The sequence below is a fragment of the Danio rerio genome, chromosome 14 (assembly GCF_052040795.2).
Source record: "Danio rerio strain M-AB ecotype USA chromosome 14, GRCz13ab, whole genome shotgun sequence".
Taxonomy (NCBI): Eukaryota; Metazoa; Chordata; class Actinopteri; order Cypriniformes; family Danionidae; genus Danio; species Danio rerio.
The window spans coordinates 11,604,366-11,622,447 of NC_141034.1; the positions used below are offsets into that span (position 1 = coordinate 11,604,366).

The 18,082-nt window shown below is 33.4% G+C and overlaps 1 protein-coding gene and 1 long non-coding RNA gene across 5 annotated transcripts in view; both read left to right on the top strand.

Annotated features, from left to right (window-relative positions):
* The window catches only part of LOC147840776 (uncharacterized), a 1,215,461-nt gene that overhangs the window by 482,642 nt on the left and 714,737 nt on the right, over positions 1-18,082 (top strand). The gene's annotated exons all lie outside the window — the stretch shown is intronic.
* Positions 1-18,082, top strand: part of abcb7 (ATP binding cassette subfamily B member 7) — an 86,883-nt gene that overhangs the window by 14,067 nt on the left and 54,734 nt on the right. For all 3 annotated transcript variants that reach the window (XR_015506867.1, NM_001423974.2, XM_087280665.1), the window contains 3 exon segments: positions 1,364-1,438; positions 7,861-7,980; positions 16,222-16,354. Coding sequence is in view for 2 of the 3 variants with exons in the window: in NM_001423974.2 (NP_001410903.2) it covers positions 1,364-1,438; positions 7,861-7,980; positions 16,222-16,354 (328 nt within the window). In the remaining variant the exon portion in view is untranslated.

An 18,082-nucleotide genomic window follows, 5' to 3' on the forward strand; every position in this document is an offset into this window, starting at 1 on the left:
CCCATAATCAATATGGATTTAGGACATCAGAAGAAAGGAGTAACTCATCCCAATGTTTACAGACAACAATACTTGGATATTAGAAGCCAATATTCTCAGCATTCACCTATTTTTACAGATGGCTCTAAGGTGGAAAATAGCGTAGCAGCTGCTATGGTAACTGGTCAACAACATTATGGAATCAGTCTGCCTAAAGAATGCTCCATATTCACAGCTGAAGCCCGCACTTTACTTTTAGCATTGGAGTATATAGAAAATGCCCAACAAAAGAAATCCATAATTTTTACAGACTCTAAATCATGCCTCCAAGTTATGGAATCTTCAACGAATGATCATCCTTTGATTGATAATATTTTAACTAAAGTTCACCAACTACAAAATCAGTTTTTATCACATCATTTTTTGCTGGGTTCCAGGACATGTCGGACTTTTAGGCAATGAGCGAGCTGATGCAGCTGCTAAAGATGCTTTGAAGCAAGTAGTGAACAAATGCCAAATTCCTCCGTCAGAGATGAAACCTTTTATCAACGCTTACATTTTAAACAAGTGGCAAAAGGAATGGGATGCATTAGAAAACAATAAATTACATGAAATCCAACCTGAAGTTTCACACAGAATTTTAAGACATTTTAAGAATCGATTTGATCAAGTAGTTTTTACCAGATGTCGTATTGGGCATACGAGAATAACACATGGTTTTTTGCTCCAAGGTGAAAACCCTACTCAGTGTTTGTGCTGCAAAACTCCTCTTACTGTAAAACATATTTTACTGGAATGTCTTGCTTTTACTGATTCCAGAAGAACTTTTTATGAAATGAACTCTTTTAAGGACATTTTTGATAAAGTAACACCCAAAAAGATTTTAGAATTTTTATCATGTATTAACACAAAAAATCTTATTTAATTTATGTTTTATTTTGTTTGTTGATTTTTAAATTGTATATTTATTGTTGAAAGATTCCTGCCATGAAGATAGCCTTGGTTGCTGACATGGCACTAAATAAAAAATACATTACATTAACAAGTGCTTACATTCTCGTAACTGATGCTCAACACACATAAATCTGTTAAAATCTTAGAAGTACTCGAGGGTTTCGTGAACCTTTAAGGACAATCGGAGAGGGGCTTTTTTATCTCCTTTTCCCCCCAATGTATCTTATTTCCTATTTTTCTGTGCTACCTCTTGTATGACCTGTCTTCCTCTAAAATGTGTGATGTTTGTGAATAGTCGGAGGGGTCAAATTTTGCTGCATGTAACAGTGTTGTGACAAATAAAGACTTATCATCATCATCATCATCGTTAAGCATACATGACTCTATATGTAACATGCAAAATATCTGATAAAGTGTTTGTTTCTTCTAGCATTTACATCTACAAGAGAGGCAGTGCTGGCATGGGAACGCAGGTGGTGGGCTCAGTGCAGATCCCAAAAATGTGGTAAGGTATTTATTTATTTATTTATAACTTGTATGGTAAAGCATACGTCCAATTTCAGGATGTCCGCAGGGTCTTAAAGTATTAAAAGTTAATAAATCATTTATGAGAAAATTAAGGCCCCTAAAAAATGTTAAAAAGTCTAAATCCCGTTTAACCGAGGTCTTAAATTTTGTTTAAGCGTTCTCCAAAGTGTTCTCCATAAAAGCATATATTTTTTTTTCCTCCTAATAATAACAATGGCACACTCAATCCACACGATTGGTTCGGGCCGAGGTGCGTCCGGCCAAGCTGCTACGTCCAGGTGATGTCACGTAATTTGTGACTAACACAGGAAGGTGATGTGATGCTCTCAACATGTAGCAAAACAGTAGGGCGAAACAGACGGCAAAATGGGAAAATGTAAGTTTGCATATTCCTGGGTCCTGTTTCAGAAAGGAGGTTAAGTGCAAACTCAGAGTATTTTTACCCTAAAATGAGAGAAACTCTGGGTTTTCCGTTTCAAAATGGCAGGTTTGTTAAACTGGAGAAAGCAGGGTAAGTCAAGCCTGTTTCTGGAAGAGAAGTAACTTTAACTCAGAGTCAGTTACTGTGGTAACTTACTCTGTGAACCTAACCTGGTCAGGAGAAGGCTTTATTCTCTATACTCAGAGTTTCTGTCTGTCTTCTCCCCTTTTTTTAAAGACGAAACGGTATTTCTCACCTTAGCCTTACATTTCCGCCCACCTATTTTAATGCTCGTTTTGGATATGTGCATAAAAACGATTGATGGAAACGTCATGATGCACATAACTTTTGAAAATATGCATAAAAAACAGGTGCATAAATGAGCAGGATAAACTTTTATTCGTTGTCGCGCTCGAATCGAATGGCGGGGTGGGTGGATATGTCGCGCGAAAACCGAAGTACGGAGGGGGTGGGGATGGTTGGGGTTGTGTGTCAGCATTGTCTTCTGAGGCGCAAGTACATTTATTAAATCAAGAATAATTGACGCAGCTTCTTCTTCTACAGTAAATTCTGTTTTTACTGTTGATATTTGGCGCCAGTTAATCAGTAAGTGACGATTTTGTTCTCTTTGACTCGTTGGATAGAAACGCTACTTTATTCGCATCTTTTATGCGTTATTCCATTTTTGCACATAAAACTATGTAATATATTTGGATGGAAACATAGATATTGTCTACCTTTTAGTCACACACAGAACTATAAATAATTAGCTTAAACTCACTGACCTTCGATTAATGGGATTATTATTCTTTCTAAAAATAGTTATTTTTTAGTTTTGCTTACCCTCTAAATGTTATATCAACCTTTATCACTTGATCACTAAAAAAGGCACACAAACAAGTGCACTGTTAAATCTATTAAAACTGATAAACGTGTATAAATGTTTAGAAAAAAATCATAAACATCACACATTAGATTACTTATTTTATTATACTTAAATATTTAAATATTTTTTAATGTAAAGTTACGCATTAACTTGAGCAGCTGTTTTCTCAGGCTAACTGTCTCTGTATCACTGATGGTTGCTTCTTTTTAAATATATATGCTCATATTTGCTACAACTTTGCATGAGCAGATCAAGTTCAGCTGGAGAAAGAAATGGTGATCTTTTTTTTTTCAGATGTTGCCATGGTCAATCGTAATATCTGCGCTCCATTGATAATGCCTTTTTATAGTCCCGGTAGGGGTGTCAAAATTGATTGTTTCTTTGGTGCACCGCGATGCAGATGTGGACAATTCAGTATCGGTTGAGTAATAATCATAACCGGTTATTATGTACTGACGTCATTTATCTCCTATGCGCTCTGTCGCGAAGGAGGTGAGCGCGAGTATTTACAACACTCCGCCAACTCAGGGCTGGTCCGTGGCATAGGCACCATAGGCAAATGCTAAGGGCGCTGTATATCCAGGGGGGCGCCAGAAATGAGCGCGGTTAAGTTGGTTTTGTTTTCGATATTCTTGACTCACATTCAGTTACAGACGGCAATAACTCAAAAACCTCTTACCCTAAAAAGATCTAAGGTGTGTTTCCTACAAAAAGACAAAGCTGGTTATGTTTCACAGCTGTCTTTCTTTTTTTCGCTCCACATTACGAGCACTGCTCCGTTTAAGCCCTCGCAATGTGTGTTTAGCCGGGATAGCTCGCGCTGAGAGGAGCTCTCAGCAAGGGACTGTCGGAAAGGTGCTTCTTTTTCCGTTTTTCTGCTCCGCTCTTCGTGAGCTCTTCCTGTTGCGAGGGCTTAAGTGTGTGTGTGCGTGTGTGTGTGTCTGTTTGTTTCTTTGGTGCTGTCTATGTTTGTGTTTGAATGAGAGACAGTGTGGTGCTGTGTGTCTGTGTGTTTATACAGACAGCTTGTTATAGCCTCCCTCTAAAATATAACACTGTATATGGAAAGCATCGTCAATGCACCATGATGCACCGAAATATCGAATTAAACCGAATCGAAGGCATGATAATCGTAACCGAACTGAACCGTGAGACCAGTATAGGTTCACACCTCTAAGTCCCGGTGTGCGCACTTAATTCTTTTAAGTTGGTCAACTCAAAGTTGATTGACCTAACTCAGATCAGCTATTCTGAAACCGAAAACTCAAGAGTTTTTAATCTCTCGGTAAATCAACTCAGAGTTCAAGTTTAAACTCTGAGTTGTTTGAATTCCCTACTAAAACAGGCCCCTGGTTGGAGAAAGACAAGATTGAACAGTGGCTGAAGCCTGTCGCTGAAAACACCTGTTTAATTTATTCTTTTAAGCTTTGTTTCTTCCAAGCTTATCTAAGTTCTGTTGTATGGTGGTGCTCCATTGATTTATTTAACTACAACTGTTTATTAACAACTGTTTATTAAGTTAAAGGTTTGATACTGATTAGATGTTTAAGTGGCGATGAGGTCTTAAAATATTATGAGAAGGTCTTTAAAAAGTCTTAAAAAGGTATTAAAATTACCTTTAAGATTCCTGCATATACCCTGCATTAAAAATTATAACAAAAAAGTATTAATAAAATGTAATCCTTAAACCCTTCAAAAAGAAAAAATTGCTCACTGTTATTTATTCTAAGCTTATACATTACTTTTTTACCCTGTTGAATACAGAATAAGACATTTTTAAATGATGTTTGTTACTATTTATTCTTTTGAAGTAAATGAGTACCATATTATAAAATATTTATTAATGAAATATTAAAAATTTTGTTTAACATAAAAAACAAACAAACTAAACAAAAACAGTTGTGCATAGGGATGTGCAATAAATTGAAAAACAAATTCAAATTTGATTTTGTCCTCCATCAATTAGGGCTGCACAATCACACAAATAGCCATATCGAGAATATACGCAACAATGAGTCTGGATTATACTTTGTCATTTCACATGTGTTTTTTAACCCTGTGACTGTGTGAAGGTTTTAAAAGCATTCAGGCCTAAGAAATTGTACCGTTTAAACTTAAACAAATTAATAATGATTTATTCATACATTCATTTTCTTTTCGGCTTAGTCTCTTTATTAATCCGCCGTCGCCACAGCGCAATGAACCGCCAACTTATCCAGCACATGTTTTATGCAGCAGATGCCTTTCCAGCTGCAACCCATCTCTGGGAAACATCTATACACACTCATTCACACTCATACATAACGGAAAATTTAGCCTACCCAATTCACCTGTACCGCATGTCTTTGAACTGTGGGGGAAACCAGAGCACCCAGAGGAAACCCAGGCGAACGCAGGGAGAACATGCAAACTCCACATAGAAACGCCAACTGACCGAGCCAAGGCTGAGGGGTCTTAAAAGGTCTTAAATTCCAAAAACTAAATTTTAGGCCTTAAAAAGTCTTTGATTCACTGAAATATTGTCTTGCAGGTCTTAAATAATTTTAAATGGGTCTTAATTTTCCTTTGATCATGCAAAGCTACCTGGTCCATTCAACACCCATCCAATCACCGACAATACATCTCAATAAAACTTTTTGCAAAACTCTATTTATAGCTTATAGTATAACTATAGGTGGACACAGATTTTTTATTTTTATTTTAGATTAATCTCACTGTAATTTTAGAATGAATCTAGATTTAAATGGGTCTTTTGAATTCTGCCTAAGGCATTCAGAATATGTGTGCTACCCAAATAATGACTAAATATAAGTCTTTGAGAACAGGTTTCTCAAGCCAGGTAGCGCTTTAGACCAGGGGCCCATCTGCGGTTTCCAAAAAGCATCACAAACTGCTTGAGAAAAAGTTCTACTACGATAACTGGTGATAAAGATAAATTATGTTCAATAAGATGAACTTTTGTTTACTAAATGTTTATTCAGTTAAACATGAATTTGGATCTGTATGTCTACATTAACTATAGCAGTGGTCACCAAACTTGTTCCTGGAGGGCCGGTGTCCTGCAGATTTTAGCTCCAACCCTAATCAAACACACCTGAAAAAGCTAATCAAGGTCTTGCTAGGTATACTTGAAACATCCAGGCAGGTGTGTTGAGGCAAGTTGGAGCTAAACCCTGCAGGGACACTGGCCCTCCAGGACCGAGATTGGTGACCCCTGAACTATAGTCATAACTGAACTAAACAGAAATGGAATTAAGACGTGGAGTATGTACATATTAGTGGAATTATTGAAGTAAACACCATGATCAAACTATTACCATCATGTACTGTAGGACTTTTTGCCATATTTTCCAACAAGATCCACACCCATGGCTGTCAGTAAAGGGCCGAAACAGCGCGAAATGTGGAAGTTTTTTTCTTTCCATTTGGCATGCGTTATTAAATTCCATAACACTAAAGTGAAACTGCTGAACTGCAGGTAAAGCCACCCAATATTACAGGAAACTCTTACATGAAAGCACTTCACAAAAACACCTTAATTATAATTTTGTCTATTAATGCAAATAACTAGATTACTGATGTTTCTGTAAGCATTGTCAGTAGTGTCTTCGAAGTAAGTGAAAGATCCAGAAGGACATCCTGCTGATTTGATTGAGAAGGGCACTTTTTTTGTCAGACGGCTCACCCATTAGGTATACATCTGCATCTAAAATATCAATGTGAAATGCATCTAAAATATCAATGTGAAAGTCATCAAAGCTTTTGTAGAATAGACCCAGCTCCCAACCCAACTTTGAGAATAGATTAATGGCAATATTTAAAAATATATATATATTTCTTTTTTATTTTATCGAGCGAATAGAGTCTCCCGATAACGCAGCACGTTAACACCGATAACGGCCCACCACTAATTATACATAACTGTCTGTTGTGCAAACATTTAGTTTATCGAAGTTTCAATTTGTTATGTTAAAAAAAAAATAATTAAAGGTCTGCTTGTCTTGACAGTAATTAAAACAGGTTTTATATATATATATATATATATATATATATATATATATATATATATATATATATATATATATATATATATATATATATATATATATATATATAATTTTTTTTTGCGTTTAGCCCTGATACAAGTCTAAAATTTTATTCTTGAAGGTCTTAAAAAGTCTTGAATTTGACTTGGTGAAACCTGCAGAAACCCTTAGTTTATAAAAGAAGACAGCAGTTTTTTTTTTTTTTTTTTTTTTTTTAACATTTGATTATTCAATTACTTTATACCTGAATACAGTTTGACTCCTCGTAAAACAATAAAACAATGTGTTTATTTCAGTTATATCTTTTTCTTTATTGAATTTATCTATGCTTGTAAATTGTTTACTATATTTTATTCTTTTATATACAGGAGATAATCAATTAAAATAATAAATTCTTTCCAAATAGTTATTCAACTCATCTAGCGAAATTATATTCATATTGCAATATATATCGCAGAATAAAAAAATATCGCAATGTTAGATTTTTCCAATATTGTGCAGCCCTACCAACACTTATGAAAATACAGTAATGAGATAAAACGGTTATTAAGACTGTGTTGCTGACTTGCATCATACAATTTACATATAATTGGCCAATGTGGACATGGGAAAGCTCAGTAGTTTTATTGTGATCTGGTTTTGCAGTGATGCTCTCCTGCAGTGTAGATAATGTTGGTAGTGTTGGAGGTTAACAGATGGAATTGTTGATTTCTGCTGCCCCCTACTGGTGATCAATGACACAGGGCCAGCATCATTTACAGCTTCAGCTTTTTAAAATGAATTAAAATTGCTACAAAAGCTTAGGATGCTGTTTCTGCTTAGCAACATGTTGGTCTCGAAAACAATCTAGAATTATAGATCTAGATTTAGTACTTTTTAATGTTTTTGTGTGTCTATCTGTCTATATATATATATATATATATATATATATATATATATATATATATATATATATATATATATATATATATATATCTGTCTGTCTATCTTGTCATTCAATCTAATTTATCTATGAATTGTTTATTCATTTATTTCTTTTTGACCAGCTGAAGGAAGTGAATTCATCAAAGATTCTTGGAGCCATGTTTACATACGTTTGGCCCAAGGACAGACCAGACCTCCGGGCTCGTGTGGTCATATCTCTGAGTCTGCTTGCTGGAGCTAAGGTACGTTTTTATTATACTACCAGAATATAATTTAATGATAAGGTTGTGTAATCAATAAAAAATGTATTGATAGTTTTTTTACATTCCTTTACATCATCTGCATTGCTAGTGTGTTGTGTTGTTGGCTTATTCAGAACTCAAATGTCTATGCCTGTCTATGCAATACAGTAGAATACTGCTAGATTAGTACAATTTTGCCATAATAGTCAAACATTTTTAAATGTATTAGTTTAAAATTATTCCATAAAAATGTATGTAGGGATGGTCCGATCAAAATTTTTGCAGCCGATATCAAGTACCGATTCCTTGTCATGGTGATTGGCCGATACGGATTCGGATGCTTCAAGCTTTATATTGCATAAAGCACATTTTCCCTTTAAGTATTAGATTAGATTCAACTTTTTTTTGTCATTACACATGTACAATTACAATGCAACGAAATGCAGTATGATACTTAAGTAGAGATCTCTCCTTGCCTAAGAGAATAAATGAAGGATGTTGGATTTAATCTCTTAAACACGTCTCTTATAACCATTTATTGTGGACTTGTAATGGTCAGACACAGTTTTACAGAAAATAATAGATATATGTTTTTTTTACATTTTAAGAAATGACTAACAATTTAGAAGAAAAAGTTTGGAGCGTAGGCTTTATTTGACGCATAAGAAGTTAAAACACACATCTTAATAGATTCATTCTTTACTAAAAGGGAGTAGGCCTATAAACTACTGTTTATTGCAATAACTAGGCCTTGCCTTGCCTATATTAGAAAAAGTTATATTATTAAATAAGAAAAAAATATTTATTTTAACAATATTTCCAGCCAGGTTTTAGTGAACTTCCAAAATTATCAAAATCAAAGAACTTTCAGTTCTTGTGTGTAAAAAGGCTAAAATACATGCAAAGCCATTAAAATATTTGCTCATCTTCAACTCTTGACAGCAGCTTTATGATTGCAGCTGCGGAGAGTCACAGCAGCTCGATGAGAGAGCGGGGATTTTCTTTACTGCACTATTCATTTAACCTAACAAATATAAAGCTTAGAACATCACAGTGCCTCTTCAAATCGTTCTCTTGCTCATTCACTTTTGTTGACATGATTTCCAGGGAATTTTATCTAGTTTGCGGGCTTCACGGCACCACTATTAAGAGGCCTATTTGGGAGAATCCTTGAGCTTCCTGGAGAGGCTTTGCTCGCGTCACAGCAGCTCAAAACACTGGACATACTATGTTGCACTTGTAACAAAGAGATCATCACTAGTGCGAGTCGTGCTAATAGACTGTATAAACTGTATATTTTTGCTGCTGTGATGTGAGCACAGTGATCACTCGCGCCTGCACACATCATTTACCTCTGCACGTGTTGTAGCACTTACTTGTAAACTCGTAAACAAACACTTCGATCGGTTTATGCGATCGGTCAGATTGATGAGAACCGATCAAGTCATAAAATGTGATTATCAGCTGATACCGATCTCCGGTCGATCGGTGCATGTGTATATTTGTATATATATAGGTCACACTTTACAATAAGGTTCATTAGTTAATGTTAATTAATGCATTTACTAACATGAACAAACAATGAACAATACATTTACTACTGTATTTGTTCATGTTAGTAAACAATAGTTAATGAAAATACAGTAGCTCATTGTTAGTTCATGTTAACTCATGGTGCATTTACTAATGTTAACAAGCATGGACTTGGATATATATATATATATATATATATATATATATATATATATATATATATATATATATATATATATATATATATATATATATATATATATATATATATATATATATATATATATATATATATATATATATGTATGTATGTATGTATGTATAATATTGTATAGCTTTCTATAAAAAATATGAATTATATGAATTTAAAAGACAGATTTGTGAGGGGTGAACATATATGCTGAGCACTATATATATATATATATATATATATATAGTGCTCAGCATATATGTTCACCCCTCACAAATCTGTCTTTTAAATTCATATTTTTTATAGAAAGCTATACAATATTATATTGTATATATGGTCATATACGTTAGATTAGTCAGTACTGTAGCCAGATTTGGAGCTAATTTTAACAAAATAACTTATGATACCGGTCCAAAACTAGTACACTCAAATATATGTTATAGAAAAATATTAAATACATATTTAAAAAAGAGGAAAAATTAAGATAAGCAAAAAAATATATATATGAAAAATTTTGTAGGTTGTATTTTTTTTTATTGCATTCTTTCCATTTTTAAATATGCTTGGCGACTAAAATATTTATTTTAATTTATTTTAAAAAATATTATTTGTACATATATTAATTTATTGTAAATCTCTGTTTATAGCTAAATCAACCTGTATATAATGTTCATAGTACATACATCTTTAAGTATCACCATAGTTTTTCAATAACTGCACTTTATAACTTGTACCTGTATCCTGCACTTGCTGCTATTGCACTGCTGGTTAGACCTAAACTGCATTTCATTGCCTTGTACTTGAACATGTGTAATGACAATAAAATTTTATCTAATCTAAATATATCTGTTTAATAAATATGATTTGTTTGAATGCACCAAAATACATTGTCTATATTCACAGAGAAATGGATACAAATATTCACATTCTAAATGGGTTGTACGCAATTATGCTGAGCAAAGTATGGTTAATATATATATATATATATATATATATACAGTTGAAGTCAGAATTATTAGCCCCCTTTTGATTATTATTTGCTTTTTTAAATATTTCCCAAAGGATTTTTAACAGAGCAATGAAAATTTCACAGTATGTCTGATAATATTTTTTCTTCTGGAGAAAGTCTTATTTGTTTTATTTTGGCTAGATTAAAAGCAGTTATTAATTATTTAAAAACCATTTTTGGAACAAAATTATTAGCCCCTTTAAGCAAATTTTTTTTTCAATAATCTACAGAACAAACCATCGTTGTAGAATAACTTGCCTAATTACCATAACCTGCCTAATTCACCTTATTAACCTAGTTAAGCCTCTAAAGTCACTTTAAGCTGTATAGAAGTGTCTTGAAAAATATCTAGTCAAATATTATTTACTGTCATCATGGCAAAGATAAAATAAATCAGTTATTAGAAATAAGTTTTTAAAACTATTATGCTTAGAAATGTTCTGAAACAATCTTCCCTCCATTAAACAGAAATTAGTGAGAAAAAATAAACAGGGGCGCTAATAATTCAGGGGGGCTAATAATTCTGACTTCTACTGTATGTAAGGTGTGGAAACTAGAGTTTAAAATGATGTTTTTGAAATCCTCATCATTTAGATGGGTCTCTTTATGTGTATTATCTGCCTGTATACCAGAGGTCATATGTGGAAACACTGAATAGAATGAACAGTGGCTTTGTATTAATTTGTTTGGTTCTGTTATGTTATAGATCAAGCACAAATTCCATAAAACTCAATTCCCAATTCACTTTTTAGTGTCAAATCTTCCTTTGTGTAATCACAGTTCAGTCATTTAAGGGAGTGACATTTGCATTCTTCAACTGCAATAGCTTTCATCAAAGAATCATTTACAAAATTTCTATGCAGTGTGTACCGAACAACTATAGTTGTTTATTGTCTCTTATTGCTTATAAGAAAACTTTGTGCACACTAGAAGCATTTTTTCAAGTATTGAAGGTGAATTCTGTCAATGGTGGTTTTGTTCAAATCACAGAACATAAAGATTCTAACAATACCAAACAGCAAGACACCACAACGTTGCTACGCTACCATAGAATTAACCATCACTTTAATTGGAAGTGAATTCTGGTCTGTAAACATTCAAAACAATAAAATATTTCATATGATTAATTCATGCATTCAGACGATACTCCGTAAACGTTTTCGTTTATATGTGACAGTTCTCTCGTGGCCCAAAATTAAATCTGGAGAGAATTATTATTAACTATTAATAACTCATCACAAACAGGTTTTGTTTGTCTCATGCAGCACATGTGATGAATTTGGTAAGGAAAACCAGTTTAAAAGCACTTGCCTCCTGACTCTGTCCTCTTGCAAAAGGGCATTGCTATGGATGCCTGCTGTTTGAAAGGGAAATTATCTCTGAGGTGTTGGCAGCTCATTTTTATCTTCCACAAATGAACCTTCACTGCTGTAATTAGTATATTATGGATCCCTGCTTTGCTTTGCAGTGACATTGCTTCATTTCAAAACGGCATGACTTTCTTTTTATGCAGAAAACATAAGAAAAGGGAAATGTCAAAAATGTCCTTAAATTATAAGATGTCTGTATTTATTGTAGTTTGGACCCTGCTGCTCTTCACAGTGTCTTTGTTGTCCAGGACTTATAATTTTGTCATACAAATTTGGAGATAAAGATGAGTAAATAATGTGATTGATTGTGAAATTTGATGTGTTTTTGTATTGTGAACAAAACTTCAGTCGTGAGTTTTCACTTCCTCAATCATTCAGTGTTCAGAAAAAAATGTTAAGGATGAAGGTTTTTTCATTAATCTTTTAAAAAAATAAAATTTTTATTATTTATTAGACCAATTTTTTAAATCATTTTAGTTATTTGTTGTCTTTTTACAGTTTTGTTTAAGATAAAAAAAAATCAGTTAATACTTTTAAATGAAATTTTAATTGAATCAAAATAAGAAATTTTGGTAATACTTAAAGTAACAATATAAACCATATAATACTGGTTTAGTACCTGTCTATTAAAAAACGATTAAGGGCTTTATTTTAACGATCTAGGCGCAAAGTCTAAAGCACAAGGCACAAAAGCATTAAGGGCGTGTTCGAATACACTTTGCTATTTTAAGGATGGAAAAATACGATGCGCCCCTCAGCGCATGGTCTAACTGGGTTGTGTTTATTCTCTTAAAAAGTTCTGGGTGTGGTTTGAGCATAAAGTGCATTAAGCCAATCAGAGTCTCGTCTCCCATTCCCTTCAAGAGTCAGTTGTTTCGTGCCATGGCACATTTGCTACATACATGGCAGACTTTTTACGTGGAAAAACTGAATGCTACACTAGCGAGAAAACACTTAAACAGACCATCTGCAGCGCGAGGATAAAGAACGAGCGTCCTCCTCTCCGCATCTTTACTTTCTCTTTACTTTCACTCTTTACTCCTTTACTTTCATGGACAAGGAAACAGTGCTGTACAAACTCCACTGAAGACATCCATTAGCCTACATATTTAATTTAATTTTTTTAAGCGCAAAGATTTGTTTCAAAACTATTTCTAAATTTAATTGTAATTTCCAGCAAATAAATAAATGAACAATAATAATGAAGTGTGGTCAAAAAACGGACTTGAATCCAAACACGATCATGTTCTTAAAGCCAATCATGTTCTTATGCCCCATATAGTGATGCATACGTCTCCAAACAGGTGGAAAAATATAAACTTGTTTATAATAAAACAAATATAAATATGCATTTAATAAATAATACTGCTAATAATAATAACATTATACAAATGCAAATTGTCATGAATAACCTGGAAAAAAAAATCAACATGAAAAAGGCATGGAAGCAGTCGTTTTTATATTTATGTGGAAAGTAATCATTTTTTGTACATTTTAATCTTTTATATTTTTCGTGTGTATTTCTGTACATCCTGTGTGTATTAAGCAATGTTTAAGTGTTTTGGACTGCATAGGTGCATATCTGCGCTGGACATTAGAGAAACTTTTAGTTGATTAATGGCGCGGCCTATTTCAGTTCCTCAAAATAGCAACTCGCCAACAATGCGCCCTAATGCGCCTTGTCTTTATACCAGCATGCCTTTGAGTCCACAAAGTGGCGCAAATGGATTTGCCATTTATTGCGCCGGGTGTATGATAGGGCCCTAGCAGTTTATTACCACTCATAAAGTATGAGTATATTTTACATCTCAACTCCTACCTAATAACTAAACCCTTACTTGCTAATAATAAGCATCTAATTAGTAGTTTGAGTTAAAAGTCCTATTTGTTGGTTTGTTAATAGCATGAATTGTACATTAAAATAAAATGTTACCTGAATTTCTGATAAATTATTAAATTATTAAAATGAACTTAGTACAAAGTAAGTTATGAACTGAATACATTTTAATATTCATTCATTCATTAATTTTTTTTTGACCTAGTTACTTTATTAATCTGAGGTCGCCACAGTGGAATGAACCGCCACATTTTAATATTATTATTATGTTTTTTAACATTTTTTTTATTAATAGTATATACTATGGGTGCTGGGTATTTATACTTGACTTTTTTCCAAAAAAAAAAAACTCTTATCTACCATGAGTTTACAGTGTAATTTTAGACTTCAGATGTTATGACATACATAAAGTTAAAGCCTTTATATCTAAGACATAAATAAATGTATTGTAAGTAATACGACATGGGTATTATGTACTTTTTGTACATAGAGATTAGGGCTGCTCGATTATGGGAAAAATCATAATCATGATTATTTTGGCCATAATTGTTTCTTCAAAACGATTACAGTTGAAGTTAAGATTACTCTTGTTTTTTTTTTAAATTATTATTATTATAATTTTTTTAATATAAATATTTCCCAAATTATGTTTAACAGAGCAAGGAATTTTTCACAGTATTTCCTAAAATATTCTAAAATATCTGAAAAAAATCTTATTTGTTTTATTTTGGCTGTAATAAAAGCAGTTTAAAATATTTTAAAACCCATTTTAAGGTCAATATTATTAGCCCCCTTAGACAATATTTATTTTTGCTTGTCTGCAGAAGAAACTACTGTAATACAATGACTTGCCTAATTACCCTAATTAAGCCTTTGAATCACACTTTAATCTGAATACTAGTATCGTGAAAAATATCTAGTAAAATGATAAAAGAAGTCAGTTATTACAAATGAGTTATTAAAAAGATTACGTTTAGAAATGGGTTAAAATAATCTTTCTATTAAATGGAAATTGAGGGGAAAAGGATTCAGGAGGGCTAATAATTCAACTGTATACATAGAGTTATTTTCTTCCCTGTAAATAAGGAAAGGGAAATAAATACAATAGAAAAGAAAAATATGAAACCAACTGTGCTTTAAGCATCTTCACTGTAAGAACGAAACTTTAATTGTAGCTACAAAAGTCCTTCAGTTATGAGCAGTGAGTGATTTTTCTCCTTTTGTTGTTTGATTAATGATAAAAACAGTCGGCAGCAGGAATATCGCGTGCTGTCACTTTAAGAGCAGTACAGTTCTGATTAATGGTTTCACTTTCACATGTGTTTTGATTCTCAACTCAACTTGCGGGTTAATATGAACAATTTACTAAACATCACGTTTTGACACAAATTTGCATGTATTCGACCATTAATGCGCTCCCATTAAGATGACTTTAGATGTTTGTGCTTTGCTCGTCTCTGAGGCTGAGCGCACACACACACAACAGCATGTGATCTCTTTCGCACTTTTAAAAACGTAAATCATTTGAATGTACATCAATGAATGATGCACATCTCGTGCTGCAAAAGTTACAGTACAGTACATGCTTTTAGTCATTTTCAGGTGGAACTGAGCTTTGCAGAGCAACAACCCTGTACAACTGGAAACGGGGCGGTATATGATGCAGTAATCGTTTTATCTCGATTAATGTTTTTTCATAATCATTAGAAGCCAAAATCGAAACCGAATTTTTGATTAATTCCACAGTCCTAATAGAGATCTTATTTTTTAAGGTCTCTGATAAACATACATAGTTCTACTAAAACTACTATTTTGGAAACTGAGGAAGAAATTGTGGTGAATTGTAATTAAAAAAGACAAATTTTCAAGTGTGTAATCTGACCAGGATATATTCTCGATATATATTTCTGGTTTCACAAGATTCATCCTCGAGGTGAATTGTTCTGTGGTGTAGAATTGTGCAATTCCCCTAATATGAGTCACATTTGATGAAACTGGAGAGCAAAAGCGGGGACAGTTTCAAGGGAAATGTCGCCCCGGCTAATGTGCTGCTGTTTATTGGCACGACCCAGCAGCTGTCCGCGAGCTTTTAATTAGCTTTAATAACCATTTCAGTTCCATTAGTGGATGCATCAAGCAACTCATTTTCAGATCTGTCTGCGGGAGGACACACACAGACTGCTGTTAATGCAGGGCTGCGGTGCTGAGCTTCTGCCCATCAGTGCACTCAGGAACTTAAAAAAAAAAAAACACATTTGGCATGCTCACATCAACCTTTTCTTTTTTCTGTTTTGTCCTCCAGATAACCAACGTGATAGTGCCCTTCATGTTTAAATATGCGGTGGACAGCCTGAACCAGATGTCGGGACACATGTTAAACCTGAGTGATGCGCCAAACACGGTGGTGACCATGGCAACGGCTGTTTTGATTGGCTGTAAGTCCTACCCGCTCCTGTCTTGGCAGGTGTTCGATTTAATTTTGAGAAGCATGCTGCATATTAAGTGCCAACTGACCTTTCCCAAAAAGTTTTGTGTCAATATTGCTTTTTGGATTCCTTGTAATGTGGTTTGTCATGTCATCTGTTGTAGGTGCAAATGCAATTTGGAGTTTTAGATTTCATTCGCATACCAATTTAACCTAAAAATTTAATACCTATCATAAAATAACAATTTATAAGCAAAAAAAACTTTTTTAAATGAAATCATGCCTCCAAAATTTATAATTTTAGTATTAAATATTGTACATTTTTGGTACATTTTATAAAATGCCCTTGTTACAAGTTACATGTTTACTATATTCATCACAATAAATTGTCCGCAATTACATGCAACTAACCATTATCATAAATCCTGATCAACTTGATCTTTATCACTCTATGAGTAGATCCCAAAAATGACAGAAGAATACAGTTCAAGTCAGAATTATTAGCCCCTCTTTGAATTTTTTTTTTCTTTTCTAAATATTTTTCAAATGATGTTTAACAGAGCAAGGACATTTTCACAGTATGTCTGATAATATTTTTTCTTCTAGAGAAAGTCTTATTTGTTTTATTTCAGCCAGAATGAAAGCAGTTTTTAATGTATTAAAAATAATTTTAAGGTCAAAATTGTTAACCCCTTTAAGCTATATATTTTTTCAATAGTCTCCAGAACAAACCATTATTATACAATTACTTGCCTAATTATCATATCCTGCCTATTTACCATAATTAACCTAGTAAAGCCTTTAAATGTCACTTTAAGCTGTATAGAAGAGTCTTGACAAATATGTCGTAAACTATTATTTACTGTCATCATGGCAAAGATAAAATAAATCAGTTATTAGAAAAGAGTTATTAAAACTATTATGTTTAGAAATGTGCTGAAAAAAATCTCTCAATTAAACAGAAATTGGGAAAAAATAAACAGGGGGGCTTCAAGTTTTTTGATGGGTAGATCTTGCCTTTCACCAAGGTTAGAAAGGTTGGTGAACACTGCACTAGAATATATTTTATGACCCTCTATTTAAACAGTTGAGTTTGATCAATTTTGAATTCATTCAGTAGGATTCAAAATTATCATGATACAATCTTTCATATCATTCAGTATCGATAATTATTGAATATTTTTGCAATCTATTTAGGAACATTAGGATGTTTTTATTTATTTAACCTGTTTATTGTAATTTACCAACATTACTGAGGCAAATAGTTTTAATAGTCAAAAACCAAAAAAATAACAAAAATATTTGTCTCATTTATTCATTCATTCATTCATTCATTCATTCATTCATTCATATTCTTGTCGGCTTAGTCCCTTTATTAATCCGGGGTCACCACAGCAGAATGAACCGCCAACTTATCCAGCAAGTTTTTACGCAGCGGATTCCCTTTCAGCCCCAACCTATCTCTGGGAAACATCCACACACACACACACACACACACACACACACACACACACACACACACACACACACACACACACACACACACACACACACACACACACACACACACACACACACACACACACACACACACACACACACACACTCTCATACACTACGGACAATTTAGACTACTCAATTCACTTGTACCGCATGTCTTTGGAAACCAGAGCACACGGAGGAAACCCACTACCTACTGCGCCACTGCTTCGCCAATATTTTGTCTCTTATGGCTTAA